Source organism: Papio anubis, chromosome 14 (assembly GCF_008728515.1).
Source record: "Papio anubis isolate 15944 chromosome 14, Panubis1.0, whole genome shotgun sequence".
NCBI lineage: Eukaryota > Metazoa > Chordata > Mammalia > Primates > Cercopithecidae > Papio > Papio anubis.
Genome location: NC_044989.1, coordinates 43,948,047 through 43,967,927, shown reverse-complemented (window position 1 = coordinate 43,967,927; position 19,881 = coordinate 43,948,047). Strand labels below are relative to the sequence as shown.

At 40.1% G+C, this 19,881-nt stretch overlaps 1 protein-coding gene and 1 pseudogene across 5 annotated transcripts in view; one reads left to right on the top strand and one right to left on the bottom strand.

Annotated features, from left to right (window-relative positions):
- Window positions 1-19,881, bottom strand: part of PLEKHH2 (pleckstrin homology, MyTH4 and FERM domain containing H2) — a 124,969-nt gene that overhangs the window by 30,412 nt on the left and 74,676 nt on the right. For all 4 annotated transcript variants that reach the window (XM_031655126.1, XM_021924790.2, XM_021924791.2 and 1 more), the window contains 5 exons: window positions 16,050-16,130; window positions 12,483-12,662; window positions 9,186-9,294; window positions 7,310-7,422; window positions 343-522 (listed from right to left, as the gene is read on the bottom strand). In XM_031655126.1, coding sequence (XP_031510986.1) covers window positions 343-522; window positions 7,310-7,422; window positions 9,186-9,294; window positions 12,483-12,662; window positions 16,050-16,130 — 663 coding nt within the window. The remainder of the gene's footprint in view (window positions 1-342; window positions 523-7,309; window positions 7,423-9,185; window positions 9,295-12,482; window positions 12,663-16,049; window positions 16,131-19,881) is intronic.
- LOC103876899 lies at window positions 13,383-14,275 on the top strand (annotated as a pseudogene). Its single transcript, XR_636337.4, has one exon. The product of XR_636337.4 is annotated as a 40S ribosomal protein S2 pseudogene (transcript).

The window sequence follows — 19,881 nt, the reverse complement described above, 5'->3', positions numbered from 1 at the left end:
AATATATAGTATTTAATGTTAACATGACCATTAATGTTTTGAAGAATGTCTAAGGATACAGGGGAAATGATTATTTTCTAGTTTAAAAAAGTAGTATGCACACTGTAATGCCAGCAATATAAAAATCTGTGAGTGTGCACACACCAACATACATACATGTATATATAAACATATAAATATATAAATAAACCAAAAAGGTAGACATCAAAATATTAATACCTATTTTTCCTTCTGCACTTTTTGTGTTCTCCAAATGTCTATGCTGAGTGTGTATCATTCTTACAATCAGAAAAACAGTATCACTTTAAATTGCATGTATATGTATCAATATCAATATCTAACCTGCAATGGTCCTGGTTGATTCTGTGGCTGTCTTCGTCTTGTCTGTTTAATAAGCTGACAGCAAATTTCATTCTGCAGCTCAGGATGTGTCAGGCAGATTTGCAAAGCACTCTGGGCTAGAGATATGTGGTAATCAATTGCAGGAGAGTCAACTGCAGCATTTATAAAAAGCTGGCAGGTCTGAATTAAACAAAAACAGATATATTCAAGGTGAGGAGTGAGTAGATTTATTCTGCATAAATTATATCGATTCTCTTTTCAGCAGTAGTTTTTGTTTAAAATGATGGAAAAGGATATATTATGATAACACTAATCAAAAGAAATCTGGAATCACTATAATAATAGCAGACAAAGTAGATTTCAGAGCAAGGAATTCTGCCAGAGATAAAGAGGGTCATTTTATAATGATAGAGGGGTCAGTTCATCTAGAAGACATAACAGTCCTAAACATCTACATACTTATTAACAGAGCTTCCAAAGACATGTGAATCTCATCCAGTGTATTTTTCATTTTAGTCATTGCATTTTTCATCTCTAAAAATTCAATTTGAGTCTTTTAAATCTCTTCTCTTACTCTTCTTAAAATGCTCATGCTTTCCTCTACCTTCCTGAACACGTGAAGTATGGTGGCCAATCTCCAAAGTGGTCCTCCGTGAGCTCCACATCCTGACATTCAGATCCGTAGGTAATCCCCTCCTGTATTCTACCAGTGTTGGTCTGTGTGAACGGTAGAATGTGGCATGCCATTTCTAAGATTAGCTTATAAAAAACAATGCACTTCCATCTTGGTCACTCTCTCTCTTTCCCCGTTAGATCATTTGCTCTGGGGAAGGCAGCTGCCATGTCTTGAGCAGTCATTTGGAGAGGCCCATGTAGTGAGGAATTGAGGCTTCTTTGCCAACAGCCACGTGAGAGAGTTTGGAATCCTCTAGCCCCATTCCAATCTTCAGATGCCTGCTGCCCCCGCTGACAGCTTGATGGTACCATCAGGAGACTATGAGTCAGAACCACCCAGCTAAACTGCTTCCAGATTCCTGACCCTTCAAAACTGTGTGAAATACCAAATGTTGTAAGTCACTAAGTGTTGGGGAAATTGTAAATGTAACAATAGACAACAGATACACAGAGATGTCCTTATCTACCATCACCTGCATCATTTCTAGATATGTTTCTATGATTACTTTTTCTTACCCATTGTATGTCATACTTGATCTGATTCTCTGTATGCCTGGTGATCTTTGACTGGATGCAGACATTGTAAATGTTATATTCTTGGGCACTGGACTTTTTGGGATGCTTTAAATAGTTTTTAGTTTTGCTCTCAGATGATAGTTAAATTACTTGGAAACGGTTTGATTCTTCCAAGGTCTCTTTTAAGTTTCTTAGAGTGGACCAGAACAGCCTTATATTTAGTACTATCTGGGCCCCATTCCAGAGGCAATCACCTTCTGTGCACTCTATTTGATGTCCAGCGTATCAGAGATTTTTCCATTCTAGAAGATGGGAAAACTATTTCCAGCTCTGTGTGAGCTGGAATGTTTTTGCCTGTGTCTTTCTGTCCTCAGCCTCAGGTACTTTCCTCAAACACACACATGCTTATCAGTTCTCAGATGAAAACTCAAATCTCCAGAGCTTTCCCTCCCTCCCTCTCTTTAGCTCTCTCCTCTCAGCCCTGTTTTTGTTTGTTTGTTTGTTTGTTTGTTTTGAGATGGAGTCTTGCTCTGTTACCCAGGCTGGAGTGCAGAGCTCAGTGCAACCTCTGCCTCTTGGGTTCAAGTGATTCTCCTACCTCAGCCTCCCGAGTAGCTGAGATTACAGGCACCAACCACCACACCTGGCTACTTTTTGTATTTTTAGTAGAGACGGAGTTTCCGCATGTTAACCAGGCTGGTCTTGGACTCCTGATCTCAGGTGATCCGCCCATCTCAGTCTCCCAAAGTGCTGGGGTTAAAGGGTGAGCCACCGTGCCTGATCAGCCCCGTGAAGTCTACCTTGGCCTTCTCAAATTCTGAACTCTGTCTTCACAACTCAGGAAGACTGCCAGGCTCTATTTGGGTGCTCCCTCTCTGCACAGCAGTCTTGAATCTCTCCAGACAGTAAGCTGCAGCAATCATAGAGCTTATGTCATTAGTTTTCTGAAGAATCTGTCCTGCACTGCCTGCGTTCAATGTCTAAAAACCACTGGCAGGGCAAATCCAGTCCTGTAACTTCATCATGGCCCAAAGTAGTTCTTCCTTTCTGTCTTCTAACTGGTTGTTGCTTGCACACATAAAAGCGTTTGTTTTTTGCTTATTTTGTACCTCTCACTATCTTATCAAATTCTCTTTTCGTGTGTAGCAGTTTTTTAGTTTGTTCTTTTGGGTTTTCTAGGTATACAAATATGCCATCTGTAAATATTTTTATTTACTGCCTAATTACATAGGTTAGTTCTCTAACAGAATATCAAATAATAATAATAATGACAAACCTTATATAATTTATACTTTAATTGAAAAATTTTAAAAATAATGGGGCACATCTTTGTCTTTTTCTCACTTTAGTGGAAACGTTTCCAAAATTTCTCCATAAAGCATGATGCTTGCTTTTAGCTAAAACAGGAATATTTTGTCATGTTAAAGAAGTATATATGTATTGCTATCTATAAGTGTTAAATTTGTCAAATGCCTTTTCAGCATCTACAGATATGATTATCTCCCTAATAGTAAGTAATATTAATAGATATCCTAATACTTAGCCATCCTTAATTTCCTGGAAGAAATCCCTTTCAGTCATGATTTAACATTTTTTAACATTAAAAAATGTTATCGACACATAATAGCTGCATATATTAATGGAGTATATGAGTTTTTTGATACATGCATGCAACATGTAATCAAATCAAATCAAGGGAATGGGATATCCACTACCTCTAACATTTATAATTTCTTTGTGTTGGGAACATTCCAAATGTTCTCTTCTAAGCATTTTGAAATACACTCTAAGTTCTTGTTAACTATAGTTGCCCTACTGTGCTGTTGAACACTAGAACTTATTCTTTTTATATAAATGTATTTTTGTACCTATTAACCAACCTCCTTTCATCCCTCCACCCCCTACTACCCAGCCTCTGGTAACCACCATTCTATTTTACCATCTACCTCTATGAAATCCACTTTTTTAGCTTCCACCTATGAGTGAAAACATGAGATGTTTGTCTTTCTGTGCTTGGCTTATTTTACTTAACATAACGTTCTCCAATTCCATCTATTTCCATCTGTGTTGCTGCAAATGACAGGGCTTTGTTTTTCTCAATGGCTGAATAATATTCCATTGTGTATATATACTACATTTTCTTTCTTTTTTTTTTTTTTTTTTTTTTGTTGAGACAGAGTCTTGCTCTGTCACCCAGGCTGGAGTGCAGTGGCACGATCTCGACTCACTACAACCTCCACCTCCCAGGTTCAAGTGATTCTTGTGCCTCAGCCTCCCTAGTAGCTGGGATTACAGGCATGCGCCACCACGCCCAGTTAATTGTTGTATTTTTAGTAGAGATGTGGTTTACCCATGTTGGCCAGGCTGGTCTCAAACTCCTGGCCTCAAGTGATCTGGCTGCCTTGGCCTCCCAAAGTGCTAGGATTACAGGCCTGAGCCACTGGCCCGGCCTATCTTTATCCATTCATCTACTGATGAACACTTAGGTTGATTCCATATATCAGTTCTTGTGAACAGTGCTACAGTAAATATAGGAATGCAGATATCTCTTCAATATACTGATTTCCTTTCATTTGGATATACTCCCAGTGAGACTGCTAGATCACATGGTAGTTCTATTTTTAGTTTTTTGAGGAACCTCCACACTGTTTTCCAAAGTTGCTGTACTAATTTATATTCCCACCAATGGTGTATGAGTTTTCCTCTTTCTCTGCATCCTTGACAGCATTTATTATTTTCTGTCTTTTTGATAACAGCCATTTTAACTGGGGTCAGATGATATTTCATTATGATGTTGATTTGCATTTCCCTGATGATTAGCAATGCTTAGCATTGATTCATATACTTGTTGGCCATTTGAGTGTCTTCTTTTGAGAAATGTCTATTGAGATCTTTTGCCCATTTTAAAATTGGATTATTTGTTTTTTGCTATTGAGTTGAGTGATTTAATATTCTTAAAATGATGCTGGATTCTGATTGCCAATATTTTATTATTTTTGTACAATCTTTGCTGCACTCTTGTATGAAAGTGATACTTATTTAACAAAGAGAATATGGTGATATAATGATCGAGGATTGCTTCAAAATAATCCAAAGTTAGGGTACAGTGGGGAATGGGAGAATAAAACAAAATTGGCCATGTGTTGATGACTGCGGATCTGAAAGACGGGCACTTTAGGCCTCATTGTAATATTCTCTCTACTCATATATGTTGGAAATTGTCCCAAGTAAAAAGTAAAAGAAAAAATTGAATTTGGAAAATTTCTTTCTTTTTCTATGCTTTGGGACAATTTAAACAGCATTGAAATTATCTACACATAAAGTTTGGTAAACTCCTCTGTTTAGATTTTCCTTTTCCTGTGGAATCAATTTTGGTCATTTATATTTTCTTATAAAATTGGCCATGTCATCTAGATTTTCAAATATATTTGTGTAGTCTTTCTTGATTTAGGTATTGGTGTACTCTACAGGTGGATATTTTTAAACTTTCCATTATAGAAATTTAAAAAATGTGTAAAAGTAGAGAACAGCATAATAATCACCTATGTACCCATCACCCAGTGTCAATAATTATCAGCATTTTGCCAAACTTCACCACCTCCCCACCTCTACTTTCTTTTCCTCTGGGGTATTTTAATGTATATCATATTACTTTATTACTTTACCAATAAATACTTCAGGCTGGATGTCCAGTTGATAAAGATTTTTTCTATAGCCATCCATGACCCTGCAATTAACAATAACTCCATACATAATATTATCTAATAAACAAATAGATTTTTTGAGATGGGAGAAACTTAGGCAAGACAAAGCCAAAAGAAAGAGATTGAGCTCCAAGAGACTAGGGGAAAATGAAGTACCAAGATCCTGGTGTAGAGTCCAGACTTGGAAACACAGAAGATCCACCATATTCTGAGGCTGGAGGAGTGGAGGAGAAAAGAGATGAAAGATTGTCTGTTAAGTGGAGGGCTTTTTTCTTTTTCTTTTTCTTTTTTTTCTTTTTTGAGACGGAGTCTTGCTCTGCCACTCAGGATGGAGTGCAGTGGCGTGATCTCGGCTCACTGCAAACTCCACCCCCTACGTTCATGCGATTCTCCTGCCTCAGCCTCCCAAGTAACTGGGACTACAGGCACGTGCCATCACGCCCGGCTAATTTCTGTATTTTTTTAGCAAAGACGGGGTTTCACCATGTTAGCCAGGATGGTCTTGATATCCTGACCTCATCAGCTGCCCGCCTCGGCCTCCCAAAGTGCTGGGATTACAGGCGTGAGCCACCGTGTCCAGCTGCAAGGGGAGGGCTTTGAAGTGGTCATGTCATGTCTGATGTCCTCTAATTTTCTCACTGAAATAGAAGGTAAGTTTCTCTGCTGTATTCTTAAGTAGAGAGTTTGAGGGGGATGTGACCAAAGACAAGCACAAAGGCAGAAAGTTGGCTGTGACAGAGGAAGACCCTGAATTTATACTGACATCAGACTGCATGGCGGTTTGATGCTCTGCAGCATTGCACATCTGGTTATCCTGGGAGCAGAAAACATAGCACTGATCTAGGTTGGGATCTGGCTGAAGAGTGCATGGAAGTATGGGTCCCAAGGAACTATGACAATTAATAGGAACAAACCAGACTGGATAAGGAAGGAAGAAAAGTCAAGATGCAGTTCTTATGATCTCAAAGAAAGCAAATGGTCCAAAACAAAGGTCTTAGAGATGAAGAAAAAAATGGAAGAATAAAAAAAAAAAAAAATAAGAGCTTGTAGGCTAGGATTCTGCTTAAAGAAAGAGATGTTCGAACTGAAGCTTTTAGAGGTGACGTACTTGTGAGGAATGGTGAAGTCAGGTGTGGACATGGAGAATGGGATGATGAAGGAGACCAGAGGTGAAGCTTACTGGAATTTAGAAGGTCAAGAATCTTAAAATCATGGCATTGGTGAGTGAAGTGATAACAGTCATTTGCAAGAGTTCAGGTAGAGAATGTGAGTTGGGAGCTAAAATCCTTAGATAATTTTTTTTTTTTTTTTTGAGACTTAATTTCACTCTTGTTGCCCAGGCTGGAGTGCAGTGGCGTGATCTCAGCTCATTGCAACCTCCACCTCCTGGGTTCAAGCAATTCTCCTGCCTCAGTCTTCCAAGTAGCTGAGGTTACAGGCATGTGTCACCACGCCCAGCTAATTTTGTATTTTTAGTGGTGATAGGGTTTCACCATGTTGGCCAGGATGGTCTTGAACTGACCTCAGGTGATCCACCCTCCTCGGCCTCCCAAAGTGCTGGGATTACAGGATTAAGCCACCACGCCTGGCCCTTAGAGAAATCTGAAGAGTGACTGGAAGGTAACTGATGATAGGGATAGAACGATAAAGAGTGCTAAGGTGCATGGCAAGTTTTGAGTGATCAGGGATTTCTAACAGAGATTGAGGAATAAGAAACTGAGAGTAACACTAGAGAGGAAAGACAGTGCTGACCCCTCTCCCAGTGCTGTGCCTGGTGTGATGTGGAAAATTAGAAGTTAAAGGGGAAATGATTCATCTGATACCAAGTATTTCACATTGCCCAAACCATACATATTAATAGTTTATTTCAGTAAATCCAAAATCCTCACTAAGAAAGCATATTAAATTCACCAATTTTATTTCAATAATATTCTTAATAATAATAAACACATTTTGAATTATCTTGGAGTAAAATTTTGTAACCCAAAATGTTATTTTTAATTTTTTTCCAATTATTTAACAACATATAAGTATTTTACCTTAAATAATTTAACAACGTATAAATATTTTACCTTAAATAATTTAATAGCTTCTGTCTGTAGGGCTTCAGAAGGTAGAGTTGTCAGAGGAGAAATGATTCCTTCTTTACTGTGACACAAAGTGGGGTGTCTCCATATCTGCGAGGCTAAATGCAGAATAAAATATGAACAGAAAACTGAATAAACCACTTATTTCGGCCTCCCATTAAATTCATCCTCTAGACATTAGCTCATTCAGGCTTGGCTCACAACTTTAAGTCACAAAGGTCAGAAAAAAACTCTTTGGCAACATTATTTTATTTTGGTAGCCAGGCCATTGGGATTCTCATGTTACTGTTTTTTTTGTTTGTTTGTTTGTTTTCTTTTTTTTATTAATTTTAAAAATTTCCATAGGTGGTATTTGGTTACATGAGTAAGTTCCTTAGTGTTGATTTGGAAGATTTTGGTGCACCCATCACCTGAGCAGTATATACTGAACCTGATTTGCCTCACCCGCTTCCCACCCTTTCCCCCTGAGTCCCCAAAGTCTATTCTGTCATTCTTATGCCTTTGCATCCTCACAGTTTAGCTGCCAGTTATGAGTGAGACATGTTCTTGTTTTGGATAATCTTGAAGAGTTGGGTCCTAATTTACTAGGCTGCAATAAGTAAGCCTATTTATTGCAATAAGTCTACCAGGGCACTAACACATTGCTTAAATGTGCTAAAGATTGGTGACCTAGGTAGTGGGCATGACTATATATGAGAAAGAGCTGGAGAAAGATCTAGAACTTCTCTAGAGAGGAGAAGCCAAAGTAGAAAGAGATATAAAGATAAAGAGGAACTTGAAGGCATTCCTAAAATCAGTATTTATTAAATTCCTGTGTTGGACACGGCAAATAAAATATGGTCTCTCTTAGTGTGTAAAGCATAGGATAGAATCTAGACTCTCAGTGGGGAAACCTTAGCCATAAAAATTCATTTCAGACTAGGCACAGTGGCTCATGCCTGGAATGCCAGCACTCTGGGAGGCCGAGGTGGGCGGATTACTTGAGCTCAGGAGTTCAAGACCAGCCTTTGCCATGACGAAACCCCATCTCTGCCAACGATACAAAAATTAGCTGGGCATGGTGGTGCACGCCTGTGGTCCTAGCTACTCAGGAGGCTGAGGCAGGAGGATCACTTGAGCCCAAGAGGCAGAGGGTGCAGTGAGCTGAGATCATGCCACTGCACTCCAGCCTGGGTGACAGAGTGAGACTCTGTCTCAAAAACAAAACAAAAACTTAATTTCAATGCAAAATTACAAATGCTATAAATCTTTTGGTTTCCCTGGGCCACATTGGAAGAAGAATTGTCTTGGGCCACACATAAAATATAAAATGATAGCTGATGGGCTTAAAAACAAAAAACCTCAGAAAGAAATTTCGTAATGTTTTAAGAAAGTTTAGGAATTTGTGTTGGGTCACATTCAAAGCCATGCTGGGCCGCATGCCACCTGTCGGTTGCAGGTTGGACAAGCTTGCTATAAAAGAATTAAGTGACAAAGCGTATTAGGACATAATTTTAACATTGATGAAGCACCTTTTATGAGCCAGATGCTGAGCTGGAGGGGGCTGGCTGGGGGATCTCCTAAGGCTAGGTGAGGTTTCATTATGTTGGTGAGGACTGCCAAGGAAGGGGGCATTCCAAGCAGAGGAGCAATGGAAGCAAAGGCCGAGGGAGGTGACCTGACACAGCCTAATAAGGAATGATGGTGTCCCTGCAGCCAAAGAGCCACAGAGAGAATTCTCTCCCATAATGAACAAAGGCAGTGAAAAGGTGGGTATATTTCAGGGAAACAGGAACCCATTAAGTGAAAACTCCATTAGGCTAAGTGGGTTGAGGTCCATTTCATAAACCATAAAGCTTTATTTATATATTTATGAACTTACAAGGCTCCCCGTCTATGTTGAGCAATTTGCAAACCAGTTGTTCAAATTCAGATCCAACGTTGACATTGTTGCTTCCAGCTGCAACAGTCAGATGGTAAAGCCAGGTGTCCTGAAAATCAGAACATATTAACAGAAATGTGAAGACACAGTTTTGATTACTCAAAAAAATAAAAACTTGCATAAACAGTAGAAAACTTTGAGATGGAAACGAACCACTTGCTTTAATTTTGAATAATAATGAAAAGCCATTTATTCAAACCATTCTGAGGCATGCTCACTTGAACTGTGTTTATATTACCTTTTCCCATTATTCACATTTTTCTTATTTTCTTCAGATGCGTCTTAGAAAAGCATGACAAAATTAAGAAGAATAACACATGTTAAGAGACTAAATACAACCAGCTGATATTCTTTTATAAAATAAATAAATCCTATGAAATTAAAAATCTGGCTCCCAGAGTGATACATACAGGATATTTTGGAAATCCAGAAAATTTAAAGAAAACATAATATCCATCTTATCCCATTCACCAGAGATTTCTGGTCTTTTTTTTCTCTATGAAAATATATATGTAGATTAAATTTTTACATAGTTGAATTATTCTAAAAGTAGAGGATAATTTCTGAATTTTAGTAATATAGTACAAGCACTCCCTTGTTGCTAGAAATTCTTTATAAACAAGTTTTAATGACTGCAGGATATTCTATTACACATATGGACATACCATATTTATTTAAGCAATTTCTTATTGCTGAACGTTATGATGGTTACTAACTTCTCACTGATAAAAAATACTGTGACAGCTATCACCTGTTAACTGAAAAGGAAATGTTATATTTTCCATGTTTAAAATCCTTAAAAAATAAAATTACTTGAAAAAGAGTATTATAGGCCGGGCATGGTGGCTCACACCTGTAATCCCAGCATTTTAAGAGGCCAAGGAGGGTGGATCACTTGAGGTCAGGGGTTTGAGACCAGCCTGGCCAATGTGGTGAAACCTTGTCTCTACTAAAAATACAAAAATTAGCCGGGCATTGTGGTGCACGCCTGTAGTCCCAGCTGTGGTGCACGCCTGTAGTCGCAGCTGTTCAGGAGGCTGAGGCAAGAGAATCTCTTGAACCCCGGAGGCAGGGGTTGCAGTGAGCCGAGATCATGCCACCGCACTCTAGCCTAGTGACAGAGTGAAACTCTGTTTTTTTTTTTTTTAAATGAGTATTGTGTCGAACAAACTATACATAAATGTTTGGCTGCGTTTACTAACATTTTCTTTCTCTTTCTTTTTCTTTTTCTTTTTTTTTCTGAGACAGAGTCTTGCTATGTCACCCAGGCTGGAGTGCAACGGCATGATCTCGATTCACTGCAACCTCCGCCTCCAGGTTCAAGTGATTCTCCTGCCTCCGCCTCCTGAGTAGCTAGGATTACAGGCACCTGTCACCACGCCCAGCTACTTTTTGTATTTTTAGTAGAGACAGAGTTTCACCGGGTTGGCCAGGCTGGCCTCGAACTCCTGACCTCAGGTGATCCACCTGTCTTGGCCTCCCAAAGTGCTAGGATTACAGGCGTGAGCTACGGTGCCTGGCCAACATTTTCTTAGTATATATTTTTTGAAATAGAATTATGAGTCATTACTAGGGCGTGAAAACTTTCAGGAATTCTTGAAACATATTTTCAAAGTACTTTCCAAAGCATTTACACTAATTTCTATTCCCACCAGTAGTGTATAGGAGTGCTTCCCTCCTCATAGCTTCACTAGCATAATTTTTAAAATCTTTGATAACCTCAGAGACAATAAAAGCTTTATCACTTTTAAATGTGCATATCTTTGATTACAGATGAGTGTAAGCATTCATTAGCCATTAAATTCCTCAGTAAGTTGTTCGTCAGGCCCTCTTTCCATTTTTCTACTAGAAACATAGTCCTTTTCAAATCAAATGAGAGGTAGCAGAGGCAAGTGTTCAGGAACACAGGCACTGTGGTTAGAGACAGGGGTCTAATATCAACTCTGCCTCTTGCCAGATGTGTGACCACAAAAAAGTTCTTCAGTCTTTCCACCTACAAATGGGAATAAGGTCACCTCCCACAGAGGGTAATTGGAAGGATGAAGAAGAGATATACTTAGCACTTGGCCTGATACATGTGCTCAAAAACAATGACCAATAGTAACAATAATAATCTATAAAGAGTTGTTTATATGTTAAGGATACAGTAGCCATCCATGAAATATTTTGTTTTCTGTATTATCTTTTTAGTCATATTTATGACAATATTTGACAGAAAGAATTATTTCAATTTTTATAGTCAAATCTATCAACCATTTGCACTCTGATTTCTTACACTGCCTTTTTGTTTTCATTCTTTCTTTCTTTCTTTTTTTTTTTTTTGAGATGGAGTCTTGCTCTGTCACCAGGCTGTAGTTCAGTGGTGCGATCTCGGTTCACTGCAACCTCTGCTTCCCGGGTTCAAGTGATTCCCCTGCCTCAGCCTCCCAAGTAGCTGGGATTACAGGCACGCGCCACCTTGCCTGGCTAATTTTTGTATTTTAGCAGAGACAGGGTTTCAACATGTTGGCCAAGATGGTCTCCATCTCCTGACCTTGTGATCCACCTGCTTCGGCTTCCCAAAGTGCTGGGATGGACGTGAGCCACCGCGCCCGGTCCACCTTTTTGTTTTCTTAGAAAGTACTTCTGATTCAGAAATCAGATAAAGGCCCTCTTAAAAAATAATTTCATTGAATTCTTTTAACTCTTTAAATTCATCTGGAAATTATTTTGCTATCTGTATGAGATGAAAAACTAATGTTTCCTAAGTAGCCAATTTCCTCAATATATAATAAATACATAACCCTATGTATTGAATGATACATTACTTACCCATTAATTTGTGATACCTCCTTTATCATAAATGACTACATGCACATATAATACATAAAATAATTAATTTTCCAAAGTATCTAAGCCCAAATTTTAATAAAATTAGTCAAAAATATAAAATGGAGTCCTTAGATTTACCAAAAAATACTCAGTCTGAGAGATTCACATTTTTAACATAAGGTCCTTTAGCCCTCCACTTCCATGCACTAATTTCAGCCTTGATACCACTTTTACCAACAGGATTGGAAAATGACATATTTGAACAAGGCTCATTTCCAGGGAGGTAAATAATCTCTGAAAACAGAGTTGAAAGTCTATAGCAAAATTTTCTTCCTTATTTCCATTACATTGATTTGACAATTATTACAAATATCTGAATAATATTAGTCTACATCATTCTAAATCAACCAATAAGTCTTTGAATACCTTTTCATGCTTGGATCCAATTAGGAGGTAAGTCGGACCTTGGTCTTTGGGATGGATAACAATAGTATAATGTGTGGATAACAGACTGCGTCCACTGGCTTCATAATCTTCATCTGAATCACAAGATCGGTCGACCTCTTCCACTTTAGCCTCCCAGAGTTTGATCTGACCTAAAGGAAACTAAAGTAAATGTTAGTAATTATGAGGAAGGCATTTTCTAAATCTTTTCCTACTAAAATGTTTCATAGTCTTTTTCATTTTTAAATTTATAAAGCATACTTTTAAATTTTTTTATTTTCCTTTTTTTTTTTAGAGACAGGATTGGGTCTCCCAGGCTGGAGTGCAGTGGCTCAATCAGTAACCTCACTGTAACCTCGAACTCCTGGGCTTAAGGGATCCTTCCATCTCAGCCTCCCAAATAGCTAGCACTACAGGCACATGGCACCATAACCAGCTGATTAAAAAAATTTTTTTTTTGTTTGGAGATAGGGTCTTGCTACATTCCCCAGGCCAGTCTCAAACTCTGGGGCTCAAAGAATCCTCCTGCCTCAGTCTCCCAAAGTGCTGGGATCACAAGCCTGAGCCACCACACAAGCATAACATATCTTTTTAAAAATGATGCCTAGAGGCAATTTGATCATCCATAGTGTAACAAAAGTAGTGGCAACAACCAAAGAGCCCAAGAGTAATATGAAAGAACCATATACATATTAGAGATTTAACTTTTGAGGAAAAAGCAAGGTGCTACTTCTATACAGTAGTTCAGATGATTCAGCTGTACTAAAATTGTTATAGGAGGCAGAAAGAAATTATTTAGATAGACAGTTAGGGTAAAGTGAGTCCCCAGCAGAAAACTTTCCTTTTAAAAAAAGCAGCTCAGCTTCTCCGAGAAAACACCAAATGGTGGACGACGCCGGTGCAGCGGGGGTGCCTGGAGGCCCTGGTGGCCCTGGTAGCCCTGGGATGGGGAACCGCGGTGGCTTCCGCGGAGGTTTCGGCAGTGGCATCCGGGGCCTTGAGGGGCCGCGGAGACAAGGCTGAGGATAAGGAGTGGATGCCCGTCACCAAGCTGGGCTGCTTGGTCAAGGACATGAAGATCAAGTCCCTGGAGGAGATCTACCTCTTCTCCCTGCCCATTAAGGAATCTGAGATCATTGATTTTTTCTTGGGGGCCTCTCTCAAAGACGAGTTTTTGAAGATTATGCCGGTGCAGAAGCAGACCCGTGCTGGCCAGCGCACCAGGTTCAAGGCGTTTGTTGCTATCGGGGACTACAATGGCCATGTCCGCCTGGGTGTTAAGTGCTCCAAGGAGGTGGCCACTGCCATTTGTGGGGCCATCATCCTGGTCAAACTCTCCATTGTCCCTGAGCGCAGAGGCTACTGGGGGAACAAGATTGGCAAGCCCCACATCGTCCCTTGCAAGGTGACAGACCGCTGTGGCTCTGTGCTGGTGCACCTCATCCCTGCACCCAGGGGCACTGGCATCGTCTCAGCACCTATGCCCAAGAAGCTGCTCATGATGGCTGGTGTCGATGACTGCTACACCTCAGCCCGGGGCTGCACTGCCACCCTGGGCAACTTCGCCAAGGCCACCTTTGATGCCATCTCTAAGACCTACAGCTACCTGACCCCTGACCTCTGGAAGGAGACTGTGTTTACCAAGTCTCCCTATCAGGAATTCACTGACCACCTTGTCAAGACCCGCACCAGAGTCTCCGTGCAACGGACCCAGGCTCCAGCTGTGGCTACAACATAGGGTTTTTATACAAGAAAAATAAAGTGAATTAAGCCTGAAAAAAAAAAAAAAAAAAAAAAAGCAGCTCAAAGATAGCTCCTTTTCTAACCTCATGCAGTTCAAGGAAATCACTTCTCTTCTCACAACAAGCAGCCTGAAAGAGCAGACAGTAAAACACAGACAAGACAGCTTCGGCACAGGAGTGGGGAAGGTCTCCTGGGTAATTACCAAACTTCACACTTGTACAATGGGCCCCAATAAAACAGTGGGCCTTAATAAGCACATTCTTTTCCCTTTGGCACACTAAGATAGGGAAGCTAAAAGCAGACTTGGGGGTGGGGGGTGCCTACAGCTGCAAGAAGATGGGAACAAACACAGAAACTCTCCCTCCCAGATAACCAGGACGAAGAAACACAGACTAAGAGTCAGCCTATGTGGTCAGGGAATGAGACACAGCTGATAAAAAAAAAACAAAAAACAAAAAACAAACAAAAAAAACTGTTCTGTACGGATAGCACACCTGGTCCCAACTAAACCATCAGGAGGATAAGATATCCCCTCCTTACGAGCCCCCTCCTCACTAGCCCATTTATAAAAACCTTGATATTTTTACTACAACTTGGCAACCCACTCGGGACCCTTCTCTGTGATGGAGAGCTGTTTTTTCCTTTTGCACTGTCTACTAAACTCCTGCCCTAAACTCACTCTGTCTGTGTGTGTCCACGACCTAGATCTCCTTGGCCGTGAGAACAAGAACTTTGGTATCCTCCACCTTCCAGGCTCAAGTGATCCTCCAACCTTGGCCTCCCTAGTAGTTGGGACTACAGGCACGCACTACCACACTCAGCTAATTTTTAAATTTTTTGTAGAGACAGGGTCCTGCTGTGTTGTCCAGGCTGGTCTCAAACTCCTGGGCTCAAACAATCCTCCCACCTCTTGGCCTCCCAAAGTGCTGGGATTATAGGCATGAGCCATCGTGCCTGGCCTCAGCATTGTTTTTAATGGTTGTCTGTGTTAATCTCCACCCCATTAGCAATATTGAGTATAACGGCATGTATTTTAAATATAGCTGGTCAGACCTGAGAGTGTAGTCTGTTAAATGGGAGGGAGAAATACTAACTGTCCCACGTGGTCACTAGACCAAGAAGTTTAGTCTCATTAACACAGTAACAGTCACAGGCTGCTCTTCAGAGGAGCGGACATCATTATATTATATAAGTACTCATGGCCCATGTTGGTTCAACTTTTATAGTTTCAGTTACCCAAAGGTGACACAGAATACCCGCAGCGATGACTGGGCATGCATTTTACCTTTGGGTAGATACCCCGTCTTTTTACTCTGAAATTAAAAATAATTCAGATTCTTTTGTGGAGGGGATTAAACATTAATAAACAGAATATAAACAGGCAGATGGATGGGTAGATAAGTGGTATTCGGGAATTTGAGGGCCTGGCACAGAACTAGATTCTTTTTCCTTTTTAGGTTTTCTTTCCTAACTTGCTGCTTCCTTCTGTCAACCTTATCTGGTCTGTAAGAACCTGGGAAAATATAAGAAACTGATGGTTGTGGGGAGGGAGTAGAAGAAGACTTTTCTAGGTCTTAGAAGATGCATTAATTAAAAGTTGCTAAGGCTTGTAATTAAGAATCAAGACCCTTGTAGGTGTAGGTGATAGATCTTTGTATAATTATCTCGGTTGCACCAGATTATACCAAATATCAACCTCATAAAGATTCTGAAGTTTTACAAAGTAAGAGAAGAGTGAAAAGGAAAAGTTTAAGCCCTAACAAACAAAAAGTTATTTCAATTGGCATATTAAAAATACATACATACCTTATCTTCTTGACTCCGAAAATAATACAATGTCTTTCCTATTAGTGTACACCAGACTCTCTTGGAATATCCATGTTTTACCTGAAATCATATTTCAATGAATTACAAATGTAGCCCAGAACTCTGACACCTTAAAGTATAGCTTATATACTCTATTCGAGTTTCTATAGGTATTCAGTTTGCCCAGATATAAGTGATATTCCTAATAGATGGTCCAATGCTGTTTAAGATTTACCTGTTACACATTGAGCACACATGGACATAAATATGGAAACAACAGACACTGTGGACTACCAGGGTAGAGGGAACCGGGGTGGCTGGGTTAAAAAACTACCTATCAGGTACCATGCTCACTAGCTGGGTGAGGGGATCTGTACTCCAAACCTCAGCATCATGCAATATTCACATGTAACAAACCTGCACATGTACCCCTATATCTAAAATAAAAGTTGTAAGAAAAAAAAAAAAAGATTTACCTGTTAACAGGAGTAGAATGGCAAGTTTTGCTTTAGTGCTCACCATTCAACATATAATGAATGTTTACTGTGCATCAAATACTATGCATAGGACTGAGGTTTCACAGATGGATAAAGAACGGAGTGGAGGGGTGGATTGTGATTATGTAATGGGGTACAATGTATGTTATTACGAGTGATGGGTATCCTAAAAGCTCTGACAGAATCACTATGCAATCAATGCAAGTAACAGAATAGAACTTGTACCCCATAAATGCATTAACATAAAGAAGAGAAAGTGCAATTTCACCAGTAAGTATATTTCATAGTTTCCATATTTCACAGATTTCCAATAGTCCTGTGGCTCTCTAGGTTAACACTCTAACGTTAGAAGTGAGAAGATGAAGGCCGGGCACGGTGGTTCATGCCTGTAAGCTCAGGACTTTGGGGGGCCGAGGCAGGTGGATCACCTGAGGTCAGGAGTTCAAGACCAGCCTGACCAATATGGTGAAACCCCATCTCTACTAAAAATACAAAAATTAACCAGGCATGGTAGTGGACATCTGTAGTCCCAGCTACTCGGGAGGCTGAAACAGGAGAATTGCTTGAACCCGGGAGGCGGAGGTTGCAGTGAGCCGAGATCACACCACTGCACTCCAGCCTGGGCTACAGAGCAGACTCCGTCTCAAAAATAAAATAAAATAAAATAAAAATAAAAAAGAACTGAGAAGATGAAAACCTAAAGAATTCTAGTAATTTCCCAAATGTAAAACAGTCATTCATTCAAAAACATTTGATGCCTTCTTAGAAGTAATCATACAAAGTAATAAAATAATGTTAAAAGCTATTGCTGTAAATTGAGTACCTCCTATATATCAGGTACTAAGCTAAGTGACTGGGACAGAATTTGAATCTAGCTCTTGACTTTGAATAGTCAGTAAGTGATATAGGTCCTGGAGAAACAGATTTGAACAAGATACAGTCTCCTTTCTCAGGAAGCTCACAGCCTTGTGAGGAAGACAATTAGCAGTATGCTAAATATTTTCATCAAGAGTGCAAAGAGGCTCACAACTGGGCTATGGTGAGAGCCAAATACGAAAACATAAATAAAGGATAGCAGTGGTTACTCAATGAATGCTTCTGTCCTCACTATGAATAAGAAGGAAAACACGTTTTCTTTTAAGCTCATAAACCCAGTCAGCCTTTGGGCTTTTCAAACGGTTTAAGCAAACGAGTAACTCCACCACCTAACGGTTTGATGGATTTAGAATACTGTTTGAGACAAAACAAAAAATGTTTCATTTGAGACATGTTTCAATTTAATTAAATTTAGAAACATATTTACAGACAAATATCCTGGAAGCTTTAAATAGCGTTGTGTGGGGTGTTTTTTTCTTTTCTTCTTTAAACAATCTCCAGAAAGAAGTCTCATAAAAACTGAAGTATAATGCATCTGGCTATAGACAGTGTGCTTCTGAAATGATTTGTCTTTAAAAGAGAACAATGTATGCCTTTGAAGAACGGCAAATTAATGAAGACCTTTGCCAATTCACTGTAAAAGCTGTGTTTTAACAATCTATCTTTATACATAAATCTTGCATTAGGATTTTTTTTTTTTTTGGATACAGAGTCTCGCTCTGTCACCCAGGCTGGAGTGCAGTGGCGCAATCTCCGCTCACTGCAACCTCCACCTCCCGGGTTCAAGCTATTTTCCTGCTTCAGCCTCCCGAGTAGCTGGGACTACAGGCGTTTGCTACCATGGCCAGCTAATTTTTGCATTTTTAGTAGAGATGGGGTTTCACCATGTTGGCCAGGGTGGTCTCAATCTCTTGACCTCGTGATCTGCCCGCCTCGGCCTCCCGAAGTGCTGGGATTATGGGTGTGAGCCACCGCACCCAGCCTAGAATTTCTTAAAACCCTGACTTACTCTTTAAAAAATTAGAAAACAAATTATACTAGAAGAATCCTCATGAAAATTTAAAGGCAACCTCAAATCTCAAAGTGAACTAATTAAAAGAGTAATTTTTTTTACCATGCCTCCATAACAAAGGTAGTTCCTATTGGTTTTGTTTGAAATTTTGAAGACAAACAGTACATCATATCCCAATGAGCCCTTGCCACAGCACAAACCATAAGCCCCTACGGTATTCTCTCCTTCCCCATAAGCCCATCCCTGTAGTGCTCTCCACCACAAATCCTGCCACCAGCCTTGCTGACTTCACTATCAAGGTGAAACTCTCAGATGATAATAGCTAGCATTTTTTTTGTGTGTGTTTATGATATGCCAGGCACTGTTCTAACACAATTTATATGTTTAAATAACTCATTTAATCCTCCCAGTACCTTGTGAGGTTGGCTCTATTATTACCCCCATTTTACAGGTGAGGATGCTAAGGCACAGAGCCTGTAAGTAACTTCTTCAAGGTCACACAGGTGGTAAGTGGCAGAGCCAGGACTTGTGCCCAGGCAGTCTGGCTCCCACCCTGGCCCTTGCCTCTTGCCACACTGTCTCCACATCCTTGCGCTCTTCACTTCTAATAACCTTTGCTGTCCTTCCACTTTTGCCGCCCATCCCCTCAGCCATACCCTAATCCTTTTTTCTTTACTGGGATTTACAGACAAAAATCCCACTTCTGCAATTGACTTTCTGCTCTCTGATCACAACTTCCTCTCAGTTCCTCCTGCTTCCCTCCCCCTCTCACTTACCGCACTCCTATTCTTGGGTTTTTTTGTTTGTTTGTTTGAGATGGAGTCTCACCATGTTGCCCAGTCTGAAGCACAGTGGCACAATCTTGGCTCACTGCAACCTCCATCTCCCGGGTTCCAGTGATTCTCCTGTCTCAGTCTCCTGAGTAGCTGGGATTACAGGCATGTGCTGCCATGCCTGGCTAATTTTTGTATTTTTAGTGAAGACAGGGTTTCACCATGTTGGCCAGGCTGGTCTCAAACTTCTGACCTCAGGTGATCCTCCCACCTTGGCCTCCCAAAGTGCTGGGATTACAGCCACCATGCTTGGCCCACGCTCTTATTCTTTGACCTCACTCATAATTTTAAGCCCCTTGATCCTTCCATTTTATTCTAGCTTATCAGTCCCCTCCTGGCCCCATGTCCTTCTCTGCCAACCTGGGTTTCCATGTTTGATCATGAAACAACTCTTGCTCCAGGGCCTGTGATTATGCTGTATTCCTATGCTTCTAACAAATCCACTCAACAAAATTCCATCTCCATTTGCTTTGAAATAATCTAGTGAAGAATGTAACAAGACACAGATGGTTACAGGGGGTTATAGGAAATAATATTAGCCATAATTAATAACTGTTGAAACTAGATGATGAATATATGAGGGCTCATTATATTATTCCCTCTATTTTCACATA